Source organism: Panicum virgatum, chromosome 9K (genome assembly GCF_016808335.1).
Source record: "Panicum virgatum strain AP13 chromosome 9K, P.virgatum_v5, whole genome shotgun sequence".
Classification (NCBI taxonomy): Eukaryota; Viridiplantae; Streptophyta; class Magnoliopsida; order Poales; family Poaceae; genus Panicum; species Panicum virgatum.
In genome coordinates, this window is record NC_053144.1 from 1482547 (window position 1) to 1502115 (window position 19569).

The window sequence follows — 19569 nt, forward strand, 5'->3', positions numbered from 1 at the left end:
TCTACCAAAATAACTCGGTGTGATATTTTTTTTCTTCAGTGAGTACAGAACGTGATCTGTAGTGCAATAATATACTATACCAATCATCTCACCACCCCCAAATTACTGTCCTAAGACAAACTTATCTAATTTCGATATAGTTTCTACAAAAATACATTAACATCAACAGTACCAATAAATAAATATACTACATTACTAGATGGTCTATAAATGATTTAAATACATTTCGTTCACGGCACATCTATAAATGATTTCATTCACCAAAACAACCACATTGATGAGGGGAGAATTCAAGACCATCTCATGCCTATCCAAAGTACACACACCCTAAGGGCCTGTTTGTTTGAGCCTTAACTTTTGGAGCTTTTCTGAAAAGCTACTGGTTTTTTGCTTCTAAAAAAACAATAATAACTTAGAGATGATGCTTTTAACTTTCTGGACTCGAAAAGATACAAAAAGGCTCAGTTTCTAAAAAACCAATAATAACTTAAATTTGTTTCAGCTATACATATAGACTCAACTTTTCTAAACTTTTATCTTTTCGGAATCTGCATGAGAAATTCATTATTTGTTTGAGGTTCTAACATTTCACGCTGAAAAGATGCTCAGGAGCTCAACACAAGGCTAAAGGGAAGAAAAAGACACAAGAAACTGAGCTGGGCCGCTACAAATTTGGGTTGACGGGTGGCCCAGTCTCCCCAAGTCCACCAAGCCGCATCCATTTCAAAACCCGCGAAACCACACGCCGTCACGACCGCACCACCCCCAAAAGGCGGCAAGCCCAAGCACTCGCAAGCGAGCTCGAGGCGGCGTTCTCGGGCCGGGGCACCAGCGATGTCGGCGGCGGGGAAGGCGAAGGCGAAGGCGAAGGCGGGCGGCGGCAAGCGGGGCGCGCCGGCCAAGGACCCCGCCGACGCGCCGCTCCTCTCCGACAAGAGGCGGCGCGAGCGCGGCGGCATGGACGACTCCGACCACGAGTTCGACAGGTGTCTTGCCTGCCTGCTCCCCCTCCCACTCCCCACGCCTCTCGCGTTCGCTAATTGGCCTCGCTGTTTTGGATTCGGTGCGGTCCCTGCGCGAGATCCTTCCAATCGAGGTGACGAAGCGAGGGTTTCGTGGGTTTGCGCTCCCGTTCGCCACGAACTTTGCTCCGTCTCTGTTGATCCTCTTTTGGTGGAATTTCGTTTGATTAATCGATTCCTGTATACACGTTTCATGGTCTGGGATATGCTGCAATGTGATTGGTGGAGGCAGTGACATGAAGGAGATCGTCACACTTCTGCGGCACATCAAGGACAAGGCCCACAAGGACGGTCAGAAGAAGACTGAGCAGGCTATCTCCAGGTGATTTCGATTTCCATTCCACGCACACATCCTACATTTTGGTTCTGTTGAATATATGTGCGTGACTTTTCTGTCATGATATATGTGTGTGCTCTAATCGAGGGATATTTGGTGCGTGGTAATCAGCAGATCTACTTCGATCTGCTGAATTTGCACAGTATGACTGACACCTTTGGCACTGGTCTTGTGGAGGAATGTGATTGTGGTATTTTCTGTATCACGTTTGATTTTGGACTTCAGATGGCTGTGCTCGAAACCTCAGATTGTAGGGTGCCCATCATGTGTGTCAAGTTGTTTGCCGTTGCCTGGGTATTTTAGTGAATCGTCTCTTATTATTGTTATAGTTGATCATAAGAGAATTTGTTGTTCTCTTGGTCTGCACATGCTGAAGGATGCGTAATTTACTGAATTCTATGTGGTGACTGGCAAATGGTCTGCACATGCTGAAGGATGCACAATTTGTTGTTACTTTGTCTGCATATGCTGAAAGCCTGAAACTAGCATAACTGACTGAACTGAATCCACCTATGGTGACTGCAATTGAATTGTGACTCAGGAACGATGGCTTATAGAATCATAAATATTTTCTATGTGCATGATGAAGGTTTGTGTATGCTCAGTCGTTTTTATTCTACTGCTGTTTCTGATGTCCAAAGTTATCTTCTGTATGGATGTTGTACTCATTGCAGATAGCTATGCCTAGTACATTGCTAACAGTTTTTATCTTAACTTTCAGTGTGGCAACAGAGATTCAGTCTATGGTACAAGATACCAAGACTAAGTTTGAGAAGGAAAGGTGAGGAACTAATTATTCCATATCGCTAGCCTTTCAGTGACTTTACAATAGAAACACACATTCCTGCTAATTCCTTAAGTTAAATGACTAAATCAGATATTCAGATGTGTCCTTTTAAGCTGTTGCTATAAACTAAGACCAGAAACAAGTTATTTAATAATAAATACTGTGAGTGCTAAATGAAATGTACAGCTGACAGTTTTCTGTATGTGCATGCACAGGCAGAATTTTCTGAAAGCACTGTCAAAGACTTCAAAAGAGGTTTCAAATTTTATTTAATGCTGCAATGTGCTTCTGGATACTAATCTAGTCAGTTTTGGTTAATGGAAGGTTTATTTGTATGCTATGCAGTGTGAAGGTTTGTTGAAGAATGAGTACACCAAATTTCAAGCGACACACGATAAGTTCTGCAAAGACAAAGCTGCACACATACAGAATTTCAAAGGTATGCCAGATAAGCAATAAGCAGCAACCTATTGTGATCTGCGATATTTTGTATCATATGTCTTTATCTATGTCATGCTCAAGCAGTAATATCTTATAGAGTTATAGTTTCATCTTGCACATGTCATGCTTATGCAGATCTCAGAATATCCTAACTGTTTCATCTGAAATATGGCATGTTTTGATCTTGATGCCCAGATATTACTTGGCTACAAATGAGTTTTGCAGTTTGCCTGTTTGTTTTTTATTACCAGGGGGGAACCTATAGACAATTTCACCTCAGGAAACTCCAGTCTGCACATATGTATAATTTGCTAGCAGTTTTACAGCTATTAAAATGCTGTTAATCCTACTTCATGTCGTAACGTGAAATCATGCATAGAGCACTGTGCTGTGCCTATACTATCTCTTCCTGACTTTGGTGAGATAGTTTCAATCAGTTATACTCATTTCAATTGACTTATCTGTCTGCTGTTTTCTGCAGACCTTTTCTCAAAGTTTGAAGATGATAAAGAGAAATTGCTTAAGCAGTATGAACTGCAAAGTAAGTAGACAACTTGTTCCTTCAGTTGTGTCTATGAGTTCGTTGCTCTGACATTGTGCCATTTAACAGGGAAGAAGGAGAAGACTACTCTGTCTGAACTCGAGAAAACATTTTCAGAGAAGATAGCAAATGCAGAAGAATCTCTGAAGAAGATGAAGCAGGTATATGTTAGAGCATGCATTTTCAACTTTTTTTTGAAAGATAATTTGCAACTTAAATTTCTGGTTGCTTATGTCTTTCACATGTTCCATAACCGAAACTAAACTTGATGAATAGTGAACTAACCATAATTAATTCACCATCTTTGCGTTCGTGTTTCACAGGATGACAAATCAATCCACATCCTTCGCAAGTCCATCGGCTCATTTCTGGGTGGCGATGCTGATGATCAGTTTGGTCAAGATGATGACTGAAGCTGCTCTCACCTAATGGGTTCTTTGAGATCTATGTGGATAATATGTTATTGGAGAGAATATGTCAGTACATAGCGGCGGCAAATTGAAGTCGGAGTTGATACATTGACCGCACGGCTCACGTGTTTAGTTTTCATCTGCTGGAGCTATGCTGTTCTGAAGCACGATTTCTCATTGTTTTCTAGTTGGTGGATTTTAGTTTTGGGCTTAGTATTTTGCATCAAAATGCTGAGGTTGTGCTATAGCTTGGAAGCGCATTTTCTGGTAGCAAAACGCTACAAAACTTAACTTTCTGTACTTACTGGGCCGGGATGCTCGACATCTACCTGGTCAGTATTTGCTCGTCATGCCACTGTAAACCAAGTTCTCCTGTATCAACAATAACATATATAATATACTTGTCATTACAAATTCATGGTTTCTGAATGCGAAAGGAAAAGAACAGGAGATTCACACACTTATAACCCGCTGGGAGAAGGCTGAGATCGAGGCAATCACTGCACACGTAAACCATGGAAGGAACTATCGGTCATGTTGAGGCACGCTTTCGGATCGTGGCAGTGGCCTGGTCGGGTCCTTGCACGTCCACCATGGAGGACTTGGTGCACGCCTTGCACCGGAGGCACCACCGGCCGACGCACACCTTGGACGCGTACGCCGCCCCGCACTCGGGACACTTGGCCGGGCACTGGAACACCTGGCGTCCCGGCGCGGCGCGGACGCAGTTATAGTGCGCACAGTGGTCCGTGCCCACCCGACGCCGAAGCGAGGAGACCCATGCCCACCCAGCTGCTGAGCCGTTGGATGGACTTCAAGATTCGCGGCCGCCCCATACCTAAGAGATGAATCGTCAATTAGAATAGTCATAACCGTGCGCAAATGAAAAAGCGTTCACACGGAGCCTCTGCCGCGTTCACACAAAAGCTGGTCCACTGTGGCGACAGGTCATCACCTCTCTCTAGATCCTTCTACCTGCGCCGGCGTCTGCTCTCCTGTGCCTACATCTTTCCGTCTCCGTTGCCCCCATAGCAAAGACACCTCGAGAAAACAAAGAATGGCGAGCGCAAGCAGTGGCAGAAGCTCAACCCGATCCAGCGCTTGTGGAGGACGCGGCGGCGATGCGGATCGAGGAACTTCTTGGTCCCCTATTGCGTATTGGGAGGGGCCCCTGGAGTATAAACCAACCGTGTACTGCAAGTGCAAGAAGAAAGCGCCGAGATGGATTTCCTGGAGCATTATGAACCCTGGGAGGAGGTACTATGCCTGCATCAACCGCCGGGTAGGTGCTTTACCTCCTGTACGAGAGTAGAATTTGGTTGTTTTCCGGTTCAACCAAAATGTTGAATGTAGATCTGATTACTACAGGCGGGCGGATGCGATTTCTGGCAGTGGCATGATGAAGACAGCACTACCCCATTCGTGAAGCAATTGCTGATAGATTTGAGGGACAAGGTTTGGGCTTTGGCTAAAGAGAACGCAGAACTGAGAGATTCTTTTGCTGACGCGAGATCAGGAACGGAACAACAGCTTTTTGGGACACTGCAGTGGACTGCCTTGACGACAGCTCTAGCAGATAAGGAGTCCGAAGTCTTTTCATTAACTGGCAACCTGAAGAAATTAGAAACCCAAAGGCAATTACTAGTGGTAGCAATAATTGACTGTATGTGTATTGTTGTGGGCATGCTGTTTACTTAGTACGCCCAGTAGCAGATCGAGTTGGCTTAGTACGACGAGCACAAAAAAATATGAGCATGGACTTTAGTAGCTGGAACATGTAGCAGATGCAGGGGTGGCTTTAGTGCTGGTGAGTAGCCAAGTATATGCCTAGAAAATTTAGGGATGTTATGACAATGAACATGATATCCGTCTGATCAAATTTGTCTAAGTTGTTGTCGGCAACGATGCCCTGTCTTATAACACTGGGCCTTCGTTATAGCAATTCGAGTGGGCATAACACATTGGCTTTGAAACAATGTTGTAGGTGCGAAATCCAGAAAATGTAGAATTCGTAACATGTAGCTCTTGTTTTTTGGTTTGAATACAACTAGCAGCATTCATTGATGGTCCCCCCCTGATATTGGCATATGTCTGCCAATAATTGTCTGTAATGACAGACAAGATCCTACCCTAATTTTACTCATGGAAAACGTGGTTTAGTATAAACTGGGACATATCCTAATTTCAAAAATGATGCATTACTTCCAATTTGTTCCCAAAAAGAAATGAATGTGATATTTGCAATTAACACATAACACAAGCAAGCATGTATAGAAGGCTAGAAAAAAAAGCCTCAAGTTCCGCCAGGAAAGGTGACTAAAAAAAACGTTGGAGGCAAAAACATTATCGTCAGGAGTTCCCATTTTATATTGAACTTATCTCTTATTCCTGCAGACATCATTTTCATTAAAGAATTGAGGAGCAATCTGTTTTTCGGCCTTATATATAGAGTTGTTAATATAATTGGGCATATATATATAAAGTTGTTAATATGATTAGCCATATATAGAGACTTGTTAATATGCAGGGGTTCGGGTGGATGCGGGCGACCATGATGTGGTCCAGCATGACGTTGACAAGGTAACCCACTACACCATTCAGTAACAGAATAATAAAATCCACACGAAGATAGTTTAATTCCATTTCGTCCACGGCAAGAGTATATGCCTCTGATGGGTCTGGAATGGGTCTGAGATGTATTGTTGTAGTAGTGATGGTAGAACTTCACCCAAAATTTGAATGTTGCACTTGTAATTATGTCAAAAAAACCCGGAAAGGGACGGTAAATATGGTCAAACATGAGATTCCATAAGTAGTGTTAATTCCTCAGGAAGAAAAAAGGAAAGTGTGCATCGAATCAACTATTTCCAAATGCGTTTCATAGAAAATAGGGTCAGTTGGATCCATGCCACTCCAATTTCTTGAAATTGGATCTCATGTTGAAAATCATGCCATTGAGTGGCATGATTTTCAACATGACACCCAATTTCACGGAGTTGTGGTGGCATGAATCGAATTTTCCCTAGAAAATAAAGAGCAGTGCACCCCCATACATATGAGTACAAAGGCAAAATGGTGGCATTTTAACATTATGGCCTTATTTGTAGGGGACGTCTGCGTAAATTCTAATTGCTGTAGTCAATAGAACTCCTCCAAATATAACAGATTGAAAATGATTGTTCACTCCTACAAACAAACCAAACGGCATTTTATAAAGATTTGTCATGTACGTGGTGTCAAATGTTATGGCATCTCCAAACTGCTCATAGTCACTTTTGTTCTTCCCCGTGCACCATAACATTGACTGAAGCCTCCCATCTGTATCAACTCTGAATTTTACTGACATTCCTGGGTCTGCATCCTTCATCTGCTGCAGAAGCTCAATTGTCTTGCCCAAATCATTTCTCATATTTTCCTGTGACAGCTTAGCACACACATTCCTAACTGTTTCTTTTCTTAATGGCACTGCATCAACATTCCCACCAGCACCAACAAGAGAGCACACGCGCCCTATGCTTACATTGTTATTCCTTAGTTTCCTAATGAAATCCTTTGGCAATGCATCTATTTGGTTATGAGAATTCCACTGCTTATTTTCAGCATAACTATCAGACAAGTCGTGATTATGTTCCTTAACAACTCTGCTGATATACCAACCATGATCATGAGTCCTTAGCAGCCTTATCATTGCCGGACACCCTCTGCGACATGTTCTTGTGCTCCCTGCCGTGCTTTGCCCCTGCATTGAAAAAGCAAATTGTCTGTTTAATACACAAACACAACTTAAACTTCGCAACAAAAAAAGAACCTGTAAGTTGTCGATTGTCACCTGACATGAGCAAACAATATCTTGCCTTGTCCGATACTTGTTTGAATTTTTCCTGCTCCTTCCATACCGAACCCCAAAACCAATCTCCCAGGAATACAAGTTGTAGAAGTCCTTGGCCTCCTCACAACTGTTAAAACTGGTTCCTACAACTGGCTCAAACACGGGTTTGTTACTTCTCCCTTCACCTGCTCGCAATGCTTTGCTAACTGCACTTTCTTCCCAGGGTGCAATTCTCGCATCTGGACCACTTATTGCCCTCCTACTACATAACATGCAAAAAACGAGTCCATGACATCACCCCAAATCCAGCAATTTACTATATTAGCTCCCAATTACCATACCTTATTTTCCATGTACATGATCCCTCTTCCAACGTCGAGTTCACAATAACCTCATGACCGCCCGGTTCACCATCCCTGCTAGCCTCTGCCATCCCGATTTGTCCTGGCTCTTCCATATATCCCTTGTGTAGATTTGATCTGAAGAATCGCTTTGACACCGTCCTCTGATTGCATTCATGCAATCATCATCACCAAAATCCTACTTTACCCAATGATGCAAAACCGGAAAAATACTCACCTCTTCAACCGGAAAAACTGCGTCGAGCAGCTCGTCATCTACATCCTCGACGACCCCGGCGTCAGCCGCGTCTTGCGCGAGGCCGGCTTCTCCAACGCCGAGGTCAAGGCCAACGTCGAGAAGCAGGCGGTGATCTCGTCGTCGGAGCAGTCGTCGAACACGGCAAACAGCGGCGCCAGCGCGTCCCCGAAATCGCCTAAACAGGCCAACAAGGAGGCCAGACTAGCAATTGTCAACGCGTTCCCATTGGGAATGGACACGGTTCTCACTTCTTTGACTTTTGTGTTGTCCACCAGGAGATTAAAATTACAATGACAAGTTAGTACTCAGTAACCTCAAAGGCGCAGCGCACGAATCTTAGCGCGTCGATTTGATCCCAGCCTTTGGATACCGCGTGGGCACGGGCCGCTGTGCGCACTAGAACATTTACGGGCGCGGCGGTGGGCTCCTTCCTCGCCGGGGGCTTCTTCTGCCACGGCGGGCTCAGCCACACCGGGCAGCGGGCGCACTTCATGCCGGCCTGCTGCTCCAGCCGCCCGATCTTGGCGGCGTACTCGTTCTTGCAGGACGGGCAGTAGATGAGCACGGGCTCGCGCGGCGGCGCGTAGTACATCGGCGGCGGCGACGGAGCGGCGGCCCGAGGCACGTTGGGCGGCGCGGAGGCACGAGGCACCGGCGGCGGGCTCGTGTCCCTGCCGGAGGCGGCCGAGGAGAGGGCCTCCTCGCACGCCCGGCGCACCAGCTTGAAGGCCCCCTCGGCGGCGGCGCAGCGGGCCTTGTCCGGGTGGACGAGGAGCGACAGCCGCCGGTACTCCTTCTTGATGGCGTCCTGCGTGGGAGCGTCGCCGGCGCGGATGCCGAGGACCGCGCGCCAGCTGCGCCCCGCGGCGTCGTGGACCTCGTACGCGGCGATCGCGTTGGCGACGCCGGGGAGCGACGGGCAGAGCCGCTTGGCCTTGCTGGCATGGCAGTGCGCGCCGCGGATGTTGCCGGCGAGGAAGAGCTCCTCCGCGTACCGGCAGGCCTTCTCGGCTTGCTCTCTCTCGTACTCGTACCTCGCCATGTGCCTTTCTCGGATGTCTGCTGGATGCTGGATTAGTTATTGGACAGGGCCTCGTGCCTGGTGGGAGATATATATATAGCTGTCGCCCGCCTCCAAGTCGAAGTCGAATTCCGAATCGGAGTCGGCGCGGAAACCCCATCTAGTTGGAATCATCTCTGTCAAATCGGTATCTCGCCCCTCGGCGGCGCTGATGACGACGGCGCCTACCTGCCAGTATTTGCAACTCTAAAATTGTGTGAGGCCTGCGTACAAAAGCTTTGGTTGTTCTGTGTAAACATTGGCTTTGTGCTTATGATATCGGAAACATTTGCTTTGTGACTGTGGCAAATTAGATTAGGGCTTGTTTGGAGGAGGTGAAGTTGAGTGCTAAATTTTAGAACCTATTAACACTTGTACTTTTGCTAAAGTTTTTGAATCTTGGTTAAACTTTAACACACTCTATTAGCACTTCTGTTTGAATACACTAGTGCTAAGTTTACCAGTTTCACTTATTAGCACTTTGATCCAAATGGAACCTTAATCGCCAAGTCGCCTGCGTACAAAATATGTTCATTTTGTATAAAAAATAAATACGATCTCTTTATTTTTAGTGTCCGAGTTCAACGGTTGCAATCCTGTGAGCCCGTGAGGGGTGAGTTGTGCACTTGCCACTTGGCAGCCTGAGCCCGCAGACTTTCAGGACTTGCCCTCCGGGTTGATAGCTGTTTCAAGTTCAACACCGATGTTTTATTTTGTCTTTGGCACAATAATTAGGGGTAAATAAATAAGTAGAAACAGCTCAAAAATGACAATCAAACAAGTATCCTGCTCAAGCCAAGCTCTCCTGGATTAACATGGGAGTTAAAATCGTTTCTGCATACTGCATGCATCAAGACTCAAGACTAAAGAAGCAGAAGATCACAGTAATAGCCAACTTACAACCATGGCACCAAACATTGTCACGACTCACGCATCCTTCCCTGCTTTTTTTTTTAAGAAAACAAACGATCAAATCAGTGGCAAGTAGCAGCAATGCATTGGTGCAAAATTGCAAACCTCCCGTGGCTCACAAAAGTCTTCGCCCAAAGCTTGGAAGCATTGAGTCTTTCGTCGTTCGTCCAAATCGGCGCCATACCTGCAAGACACAAACGTAGTCCCGTACTTTCGCAGCGTGAGATTTCCGGCATCAAGAATTCAAGATGATGATGTGATGATGGAGAAGAAGAGGAAGCTTCAGAAAGCGACGGCCGAGTCGCGGCTGCGCACGTGGACCGTGGCGTCGTAGGAGCAGGCTCGACACCGGAGCTTACACATGCCGACGGCCACCGACGACAAGAACCGCGTGCCGCACCGTGGGCACGCCGCGGGGCACGTGAACTCCCCTCCCTCGCGTTGCCGCGGCGCGTCCCCGCGAGGCGGCGGCGGCGGGGGCTCGGCGCCCGTGCCCGGGGTCGCCCTACTCCGGCGCGGCGGGCTGCAGCGAGCGCCACACGAGTGGCACCTCTCGCCGGGCTTGCCGTGGCTGGCGCCTTCCGCGGCGGACTCCGTGTCGCAGTGCCCGCAGTAGATGGTCCCGTTGGCGCGCGCGTACGCCGCCCGCCACGCCTTGAAGTCGAACGTCGACCCGTCGGGCTCGGGCGGCGGCGTGAAGCCGAACGACGGCCAGTCCGGCGGTGGCGGTCGGCTCCCGGCGTAACGGCCCGTCTTCGCCCGGGAAGGGGGAAGCCCGTGGCGGCGGCGCTCTCGACGGCTTGGAGGCGGAGGCAGGACCCGGAGGGTGGCGGGCCGAGAGCGCCTCCCACGCCTGCTGGAGCAGCTTGAACGCGCCGTCGGCGGCCGCCGAGCGGTTCTTGTCAGGGTGGAGGACGAGGCAGAGACGCTTGTACTGCTTCTTCATGTCCTCGTGCGTGGCGTCCGACGGCAGGCCGAGCACCGCGTACCAGTTCCTTCCTCCGCGTGCGGCGGCGGCCACCGCGGCGTGGACCTCGTACGCGGCGGCGTTCTGGAGGGCGGGGAGCGAAGCGAAGAGCCTTTTGGCGTTCCGGGCCGAACGGAGCGCGCCGGCGACAAAGCGCTCCTCCGCGAATCTGTAGGCTTTCTCCGCCTCCTCCCTGTCGTTCGCCATGGGAGCCGGAACCGGAGATCCAAGGGGCCCAGCGTCGGCGAGATTTGTACTCGGCAAAAGGCTCTACAAATCTGATCCCACCTTACGAGTTACCGCCAATAAGGAGGACCAGCCGAGTTACCGCCTCCGACAGTCCGACTGCTGTCCTCTCTCTCCGTGTTCTTCTCGGAACAAAGACGATATGCGAAAATACCCCCCTCTATGACCGCATTCAGTTACCCGGCCAATGTATTTTTATCCAGCAATCTAGCAGCGTATACAGTCATACATAACAGTATGGTTATCCTCTTAATTCCCGGTGCATAACAGTTCGCTTATGATATTTTTGCCTCACATTTTACTGAAACACGGATGGTAAAAACATCTGCAGAAAATGATCCCGTGACAACAGCTTATTTGGATCAGCTTATTACTGTTAGCCTTGGGCGCCCCCCACCACCTCGTTTCTTCATTGCAGTTCTCCAACGGGCGCTTCATTGAGCCACAAGAAGTGGATGAAGTCGTACAATTTAGCACTCACGCTTACCTGTTCAAGCACACGTATAAAGAGTGAAATGTATGTTTGATCAGATTGTAAAGTTTGTGGCACCAATAACATCCAGGTCAGGAGTTCCAAGGACCTTGTAAGGAGTTGGGTTCAGCCTCCGCATATGGTCTGGCCTCATTCGGACCAAATGCTGAATGCACCGAGTCCTAATCTCGTGGAGTGATGGAAGCTCCTCCCGTGAATTGGCTTCACCAATGACAAAACAGCAAATTTTGACATTAGTGACTCCCAGCTTAAGTAAGTAACAATTTGTAAACTGAACCAAACGACACATATTTAGCTGATGCAAGCAATATTCCCTACAGCTCTTGGAAGTTGCAATGCAACTGTTATGATAGCAGTGCATTATGCCTGTTGGCAGAAACCCTATTCTACATTTGGCTGTGGTGATTATCATGACAAGTTGCAATAACAAGAGGTTATTTTAGGTAATGCCAGTACTACCACCGTATTTTTTTTTCCAACACTGTATTATCAGTCTGGCATTATAAGTGGTAGTCTGGCATTGCCATTTTTAATTGTTTCTTCTCAACTGAAATTAGCAAATGCATCCACTCATAGTTTTAGCCACTCTGCCATTATTACTTCCAGTATCTAAAGTGAATTAGCTGTAGTCTCAAATGTGTCATTTTGTGTGAATATGCTTCATGAAAGGCAACTGGCACGGTACATGAAGGATTGAAATATTATGTAATTATTCAGTTCATACATGAATTTCCAGGCCAGTAGCACTTCAGTAATTCCTCAACATGCTGTGGAACAACGTATGCTCTCTTTGATTCATTGAAAGGGTGACGACACAGCAGCCTTTCGCCAATCTATAAAAGAACGAGAAATGACAACGCCCACCAGCTGTTTCAGATTTCATAAAACAATAACTATGGCAGAAACATCAGAACCCAAAGAAGAAATTGTACATGTTTGGTAGCCTAAAGTTTCGAAGTGTAAACATTCTTTTATGCAAGCTCACTGCTTATAAGTATTACCATGGATATTGTTTACCTTTGGACTTGGCTCATCTTCACCAGTCATTATATCAACCAATGGATATCCTTCTTTGCCATACAATCTGTAGCATTTTTTCTTACATGGTATTGACACCTGGAGCAGGCAACTAAAGTTTCAGTCTTTTTGGATGCATCAAAGACAACTAAACTTGTTTCTGCTATGAATATGGCATACATACCTTTGTGACATCTTCAGAGAGTTTAATGCGAGGCTGTTTGTTAATTTCAACTAATTTGAATACACAACCGAGTGCGGCTTGTGCATAGCATGTAACCAGGTAGGTGCCAATACCAAATGCATCTACCTCGTGGCCCTACACAAAATTGCCAATAATCATGTATAGATTGTCAAGATATGATAAATGTAATTAGTGTGAGCACACACATGTTTATCACAGCCTTATACATTTGAGCCTGCTTATTGCACAACAGTGTGTTGTGTTGGATTCGTCATAACTAAGAATTAAGCAGAGAAGGGTGTTTCCACAAGCAGGTTTAGTGCCACCAGTAATCCAGATGATAACATACATTTAGCATAAATAAATAATTCTTTTTCCCAGTTAGTAGCAGGACCATGCTGTTCCTTTGTGTATTAGATATGTGTTAGTCAGTAACCATAATTAAAGCTACGAGCACATATTGTTTAGTTATCAGACCATTGGATCACACATAACATTAGCACAAATTTACAAAATTTTCAAGCCCAATAAAGGGGAGAAATATACATAATATGACATTACCAACCATTTTGAATGAGTACTATGTAGATACCTGCTTGTTTAGAGCATCTATAGTTTCTTCATTAAGATCATTGCTTGCTGTAATATTCATTTTTCCAAAGCCAACAATCCCAAAATCTTTTTCAATTGCATGGAAGAACTTGCGGGTCTCAACAGATAGGTATGCCAAATCACCAGAGTCTAACCTAATTCCAACCGCCTTATACCTGCAATGTAAACTTTTGTAAATGCCGATGGCGACAATGCTTATCAATAAAACTTGCTTTGCAACACTTAAAAACACTAATAGATCCAAATGTCAAGTAAAATATCTGGAGAATTAAAGGATCTATGAAGTATCTGTGAGTTACATGCTTCTGCTGCTTCTTTTCTTAAAATATGATAGCAACTAGCGAGCCATTTCTAGACAAAATTTTCAAGTAAAGTATATATTTTTTCTTGAATAAACTTATCAAGTATAATAAAAAAACTCTTAGAATATTTGTTGTTCAAATATCAAAGCAACTATTAGTCATATGCAAACAGTAACAGAAAATAATGGGCTTAGAGCAGCAAATTCCTAAAGCAAAGAGTCAAGATCAAGCATTGGTGTTGGTGCTTATGCCCAAAAAATGCTTGCTAGGGAGAAAGTTTTGATTATTCAATGTTACATATAACAACAGTGGTTCCTAAATATTCATCAATTCATGGTTTCAGTTCTATGTAAGTTTGTCAACAATGAATCTCGAAACTGTGTTTATTTGAGTACAATGGAAGGAATGCTAAAAGGATGGAGACATGCATAAAGTGAGAAAAGTCCTTTCTATTTTTGTGATCTTCTTCAGCTACATGTTCCAGTATAACAGAAGCAAGTTGGGCAAATAAAAGCCAAGTACTAAGGAGGAGCTTAGAAAAAATTACCCCATATCATTGAGGGCTAAAGCAACAGCACAGAAGTTGGGCACTCCACTTCTCATGACCTAGCAGTGGCATGTACTTAAATATCAGCAGTGCTTAGATAGAACATTAGTTGAAGTGTTAATTCTATCAAAGTCTTCCCTAAACATTCACTATCTCACTATTAATCCACTATCTGCAAGCTGAAGTTGGCATAAATAATCACAACACTAGCAGATCTGAATAGATGCAGGTCAGATGCCCATAATATATCCAGTGGAAAATAAGAGGCAAATGAGAATGACATGAAGATTTTGGTTGCACGAAATCAAGCTCCCTACAACGTGAACTTGCACGAAATCAAGCTCCCTACAACTTAGTTCCTCCTAGGTTGGTCACATTTTTTTCCTTGCAAGAAATCATTATGGTGTCCACAATGTTTATCCAGCCAAGGGGAAAAACATTAAAAGAAAGATTTTTTTTGGCATGCCACAGAAAACATAAATATAAAATTGCTGACAAAGATCAACTTACATCATACGTGTCAACCAAGGCCAGGAAGGAATTTGGGAATGCCAATGCATATGACGTGAATGCAGTCAACTCACTTTGACTTGTTTCTCCAAAGGTCCCTCGCAATGAACTAGAATCCTGATAATAACGTAATTATAGATCTTGAGCAGTGAACAGTTGAAAACAAGTTATAAATAGAAGCGCTGTAACTTCAGAATACGGTGGGAACTGAAACTTGCAAGAACAAAAAAATAAGTGTATATGAAATATATAATTCAGCATGCTTTTCCAAAGAGAGTAGGTATTGATTAATATGTAACGTGAGGAATACCTGAATCTTGATCAGCCAGTTCTGCACCAGAGAAACGAAATCTTCACATTTGTTTGAACTATCAGAACTAGTGAGTGCTTTGTCAGTGATTTCATTAAGGCCCTGCAGAAGGATACTACATATGACCAGAAGTCCACTGGGAATAAATAGAGTAGCTTTACTTTCTCATCCGGAAGTCCGGAACAAAAGATCCAATCACATAGTTGCAAAGTTCATAACATAATAACTAACTGCCCAGTGCGAAGCATTTGATCCCTGACTGCACCTTCTACATTTAACTCACAGGCAAGTTTCAAAATTTCCAATCCTTACACCTCTTGTTTGGGTGAATATTATGCATGCTAGACTTATATACGGGGAAAGTGTGATGCTACCTACCAATGCCAAATCAGATACTTCAGCCCACATTATTTTGTATTTGAATAGGAAGGGGGTGGTACCTGACAAATCAGCTGGGTTGGTGAATCAAATATGGTCATCTAGGTTATCCAATGCAAACCAGCTAGGAAACTTTGGCCCAGTATGCAAACTACCTAACAGGCTCACCATTCCTCAAGCTCTGAAATGGTAGGTTAACCCTGGAATTACGCAAACAGACATAGAGAACCTATGGCATGCTTGGACTATCTGAATCTGATAAACAAAATCTGTACATTATTAAAGAAGCATCAGATCTAACTACAAACAATCAAAGAAGGAATAATGTTTCAATGTTTCTAATATTGATAAACGGCATCAAGAAAACACCACTGACCATGAAGGAGCTCACAAATGCATGTGAATGAGTCCCGCGTATTGGTATACCAAACAATCTTCCTGCTGCAACATTGCTGTTCAGGTAGATATCAGAATATTATGATGATGATGATGACAACTGCCTATCCTTCCAAGTAAGTTTATTAAATGTGCTTCTAGCATTGTAAGATCAAGTATACCTACTGCAGTAGAATATCTATCACCTCATCATTATCTAACATACATATGACAACATGGCACATGTCACTATTCTTGAGTTTTAGACTATTCCTTTAGATTACATAAAAAGGCTAGTTAAAGTCTGAGCGTAGAGGATTCTAGAGTTACAGCACTGTGTTCATTGAGGGAGCAAAGCAGACCTTGTTGCATCGAAGCCTCCCATATAACAATATCTTGATGCACTGATTCCTCCATCAGGCCCCTGACAGATGAGTATTTATCGGTCTAACATACAAAGGTTCAATGAGAAAGGAAAAAAGAATGAAAAGTAAAACCCACTTGAGCCCGTCGAAGTCCAAACTCAAGTAAATTCTTCGACTTTCCTGCTACAAGTCGGTGCCTTGCCGCATTTGTGGTAACTAGAGAGGCATAGTTGACCAGACTTAGAAATGGAGTTTCAAGAAGCTGGACAACCTGGGACAAACATCGCGATCTCAATGTATGGGAAAACTGGAATACCAATGCATGTTAAAACAAATGTATTACCAACCTACAACGGTCACTTTTGTTAAGTGTTTTTACTTGCTAACTTACTCCTGGTACTTACAGCAACAGGTCCTTCAATTCTCATCAGTGGAACTTTAGGGAACACAACATAACCCTCGGAGATGGCATAAACCTCCACATCTGAGCAGTCAATCGAACTGAGGTACTCAAAGAAGCCATCCTGCCAAAAGGGGGGAAGATTAAATTATTTAATTGCCAGAAGACACGGAAGGAATCATGTATTATCAAATGACCACAGTTGAGCATGTTAATGATAGTTAGAAATATTTTTCAACTTTACATAATGCAGAATTTCCCATAACAAGATCCAGGTTTTTCGACAAGACTAGCAATCCCACCTCACAAGTAGGCATGACAGTTCGTAGAAATTTGATTTCGTCCTCTGTGATCTTGAAGTTAGCAATGAATCTTATACACTCCTCAAGGCCACCGAAGATGGTGAACTCGCCGGCAAATGGATTTTTCCGGAAGTAAAGATCAAAGCTGAGAACCATTTTAAGTTGACAATAAGTACATGGTCATGGGCATATGTAAGACTAAATCCGAAGACTGCCGAGTGGAAGAACTGTGGCACTACCATAGAAGCTCGTACTGTAAAACCTTAACAAACTAACCTGCAATTTACACACTTGCAAAAACTGTACTACATTACCAACTTCAGCCTAGAGAAAATATTGGCCTAACACAGATGGTTTCCCTTTGCAAACCCAACTCAACATAGTGAAATGAAATAGCGAGCAGAGCTCATATCTGATCATAATTGAGCGTAGGCTAGAACACAATCCTCATAATTCGCTCAGCCCATCATATGATTAAAAAAAACTCCAAGTGATTACCTAATCCCGCCTAATCAGAGGAGGAGCGAAACCGATCAGTCCCTGCCCCCCACCGGCCCTAAATCGTAACTACCCCACTGGAGTTCAAGTGTAACTGTGTAAGCTGACACAACGAATCGAGCGACAGCAGAGAGAGAGACAAAGGGAGCGCGGAAGAGGTGGGGGGGGGGGGGGTGAGGAAAGGGGGTTTAGGGGGTCTAACACTGCGCGGTCGAGGTGCTTGCCAGCCTTCCAGTAGGCGTAGGCCATGGTGAACTGGTAGAGGTCGGTGAGCAGCGGCGTGACCATGGGGTTGGTCGGTCGCGGCACCGCGCCGCCGCGCGCGTCCCCGTTGGCCGCCGCGTCGGCCATGCTTCTCTCTCGCTGGGTGAGTGATGAAGGGGGGCGAACCGAGGAAGCGGAACGAACCAAGCAGAAGCAGGAGGGGAAGTGGAGCGGCTGCTACAAGTAGAAATGGAACCCGGAAAAGCAAAAAAGGCCTAGATGCGCCGCGGATACCCGCCTTTTGCGGTTGACAGGCCCATTCCGCGTACGGAGCACGCCAAGTCGCGAAGAGCGGGCTCGGTGGGCTTGGAATATAATTTAAGGCCCATAGTGCAGGCCCATTTGGATAGTTTTTTCTGTTCCGACGAGGACGGCGGCGCAGCAGATCGCCGGCCACCATGACGTTCCACGATTCATGCAGATTTTGGGCTCCTTGCAGTTGCAGGCCTGAGAGGCTGAGACGGTCTAGAGTGCGGTTTTTTCTTTTTTATATTTAAAAAAATTTAAAATTTCAAAAATATATGTCCGTTTTGAAATATTTCAAAAATATACCCCGGTCGTCCTTTCATAGGGCGACAGGCCCAAAGTGTAATTTTTTTTTTCTTCAAATTTGCAACGAAGTCTCTGGAGAAAAAAAAAGGGCCTGTCGCCCACCCCTCGGGCGACAGGGGCATGTCGCCCGTTGGGGGGCGACAGGCCCCCCTCTTTTTTTCCAGGGACCTATTTTGAGCTATTCGAGCGTGTATTCGTTATCATCGTCGGTAGGATCTCGGCCGCTGACTCCTACCGCACCTAACTTGTCCTTCATTAAATCACGGGAAAAAATCGCAAGAACTTCCCTTATTTCACGAGCATTATGGAACCCACAAATATAATAAGTTCACATCAATAGTATCTATAGAAACAAATGACAAGTAACCTACCACAATCATAAACATCGGATACAAATAAACGGTCCACAACTATCTCATTACAAATAAACATCAGAGATACAAACATCAGATACATCTAACCACCCCTAGGGCGTCGGACCCTCTTAGCCCTCTGCTGGGCACGGACATGGCCCTTGGAGTAGGTGAAAACATCCGGAGACCTCACCTGTCGCTCAGGACGCGCAAGGGGCTGCGGTGTCTGCTGCTGAGAGATCCCAAGTGGTGCTCCTCCTAGCTGTGAATACCCCAAGACATCGGGGTCACCTTGCGCGGCAGGCTCTTCTGGACTCAAGCTGTCGAAGTCGTCTAAGGTGAAGGTCTCGTTATCTGGTCGAAAGGAGGAATAAGAAGGTCCGGCGCTCGCATGGGGGTAGAATCCTACGCAAAAATGTGGATGTTAGCGTACGCTCGTATATTTTGTCATGCCATGTAGAAACCGAAATACGAAATATAAACTAACCTGTGTAGGCCGGTATCTGTGGCCCCGGTACCATCCCTGGATACGGTCCGCCAGCTGGTGCTGTCCCTCTAAACATTCCAGTATGGCCGAACGCAGTAGCTGGATCGTATCCTGTATGTGATATTAGTAAATATGTAGGAACACTTGATGTAATTTTAAAGAGATATGTACGTTACCTGCACTTGGGAAGAACTGCAACGTCGGCCCGTGCATGGTCGACGGACACGGGAACGACAAAGAGGCCTGAGACGACCCGTGGCTGTCTTCGTACTGCACACGGCTTCCGAAGTTGTGCACTACCTGACGCAACTGATCACGCTGCCTCGACCATGCCTCTGTCTGCTCAAACTGGGTCATTGGGGATCCGGCACGTACCCTCGTCAAGTAAGTCGAGCAGTCCGTCTCCATCATGTTGCAAAGGCGAAGCTGCATCAATTCAATAAAGGTACAGTTACAAACACATGAATT

At 45.3% G+C, this 19569-nt stretch overlaps 3 protein-coding genes across 4 annotated transcripts; 1 reads left to right on the top strand and 2 right to left on the bottom strand.

Moving 5' to 3' along the window:
- The first annotated feature begins 723 nt into the window (after window positions 1-723).
- LOC120649170 lies at window positions 724-3956 on the top strand. Its single transcript, XM_039925880.1, has 8 exons — window positions 724-986; window positions 1255-1344; window positions 2081-2140; window positions 2362-2401; window positions 2492-2585; window positions 3069-3128; window positions 3198-3289; window positions 3452-3956. Exons 1-8 carry the CDS (start codon window positions 835-837, stop codon window positions 3539-3541), a joined length of 678 nt encoding a protein of 225 aa, XP_039781814.1. The 5' UTR covers window positions 724-834; the 3' UTR covers window positions 3542-3956.
- Window positions 3957-6589: 2633 nt separating this feature from the next.
- LOC120648943 lies at window positions 6590-9691 on the bottom strand. The gene is made up of 5 exons (XM_039925568.1): window positions 8281-9691; window positions 7947-8168; window positions 7709-7872; window positions 7368-7629; window positions 6590-7277 (listed from the first exon to the last, which is right to left on the bottom strand). The coding sequence occupies exons 1-5, from the start codon at window positions 9007-9009 to the stop codon at window positions 6636-6638; spliced, it is 2019 nt and encodes a 672-aa protein (XP_039781502.1). The 5' UTR covers window positions 9010-9691; the 3' UTR covers window positions 6590-6635.
- Window positions 9692-11323: 1632 nt separating this feature from the next.
- LOC120649171 (nicotinate phosphoribosyltransferase 1-like) lies at window positions 11324-17886 on the bottom strand. Of its 2 annotated transcripts, XM_039925881.1 has the most exons (15): window positions 17648-17886; window positions 16948-17092; window positions 16650-16769; window positions 16382-16516; window positions 16243-16304; window positions 15882-15957; window positions 15128-15229; window positions 14818-14934; window positions 14308-14366; window positions 13439-13613; window positions 12847-12981; window positions 12663-12761; window positions 12370-12478; window positions 11734-11846; window positions 11324-11639 (listed from the first exon to the last, which is right to left on the bottom strand). In XM_039925881.1, exons 1-15 carry the CDS (start codon window positions 17794-17796, stop codon window positions 11562-11564), a joined length of 1674 nt encoding a protein of 557 aa, XP_039781815.1. In that variant the 5' UTR covers window positions 17797-17886; the 3' UTR covers window positions 11324-11561. The 2 variants fall into 2 exon arrangements, with proteins under 2 accessions (XP_039781815.1, XP_039781816.1); XM_039925882.1 differs by lacking the exons at window positions 11324-11639; window positions 11734-11846 and adding an exon at window positions 12240-12268.
- Between the last annotated feature and the right edge of the window lie 1683 nt (window positions 17887-19569).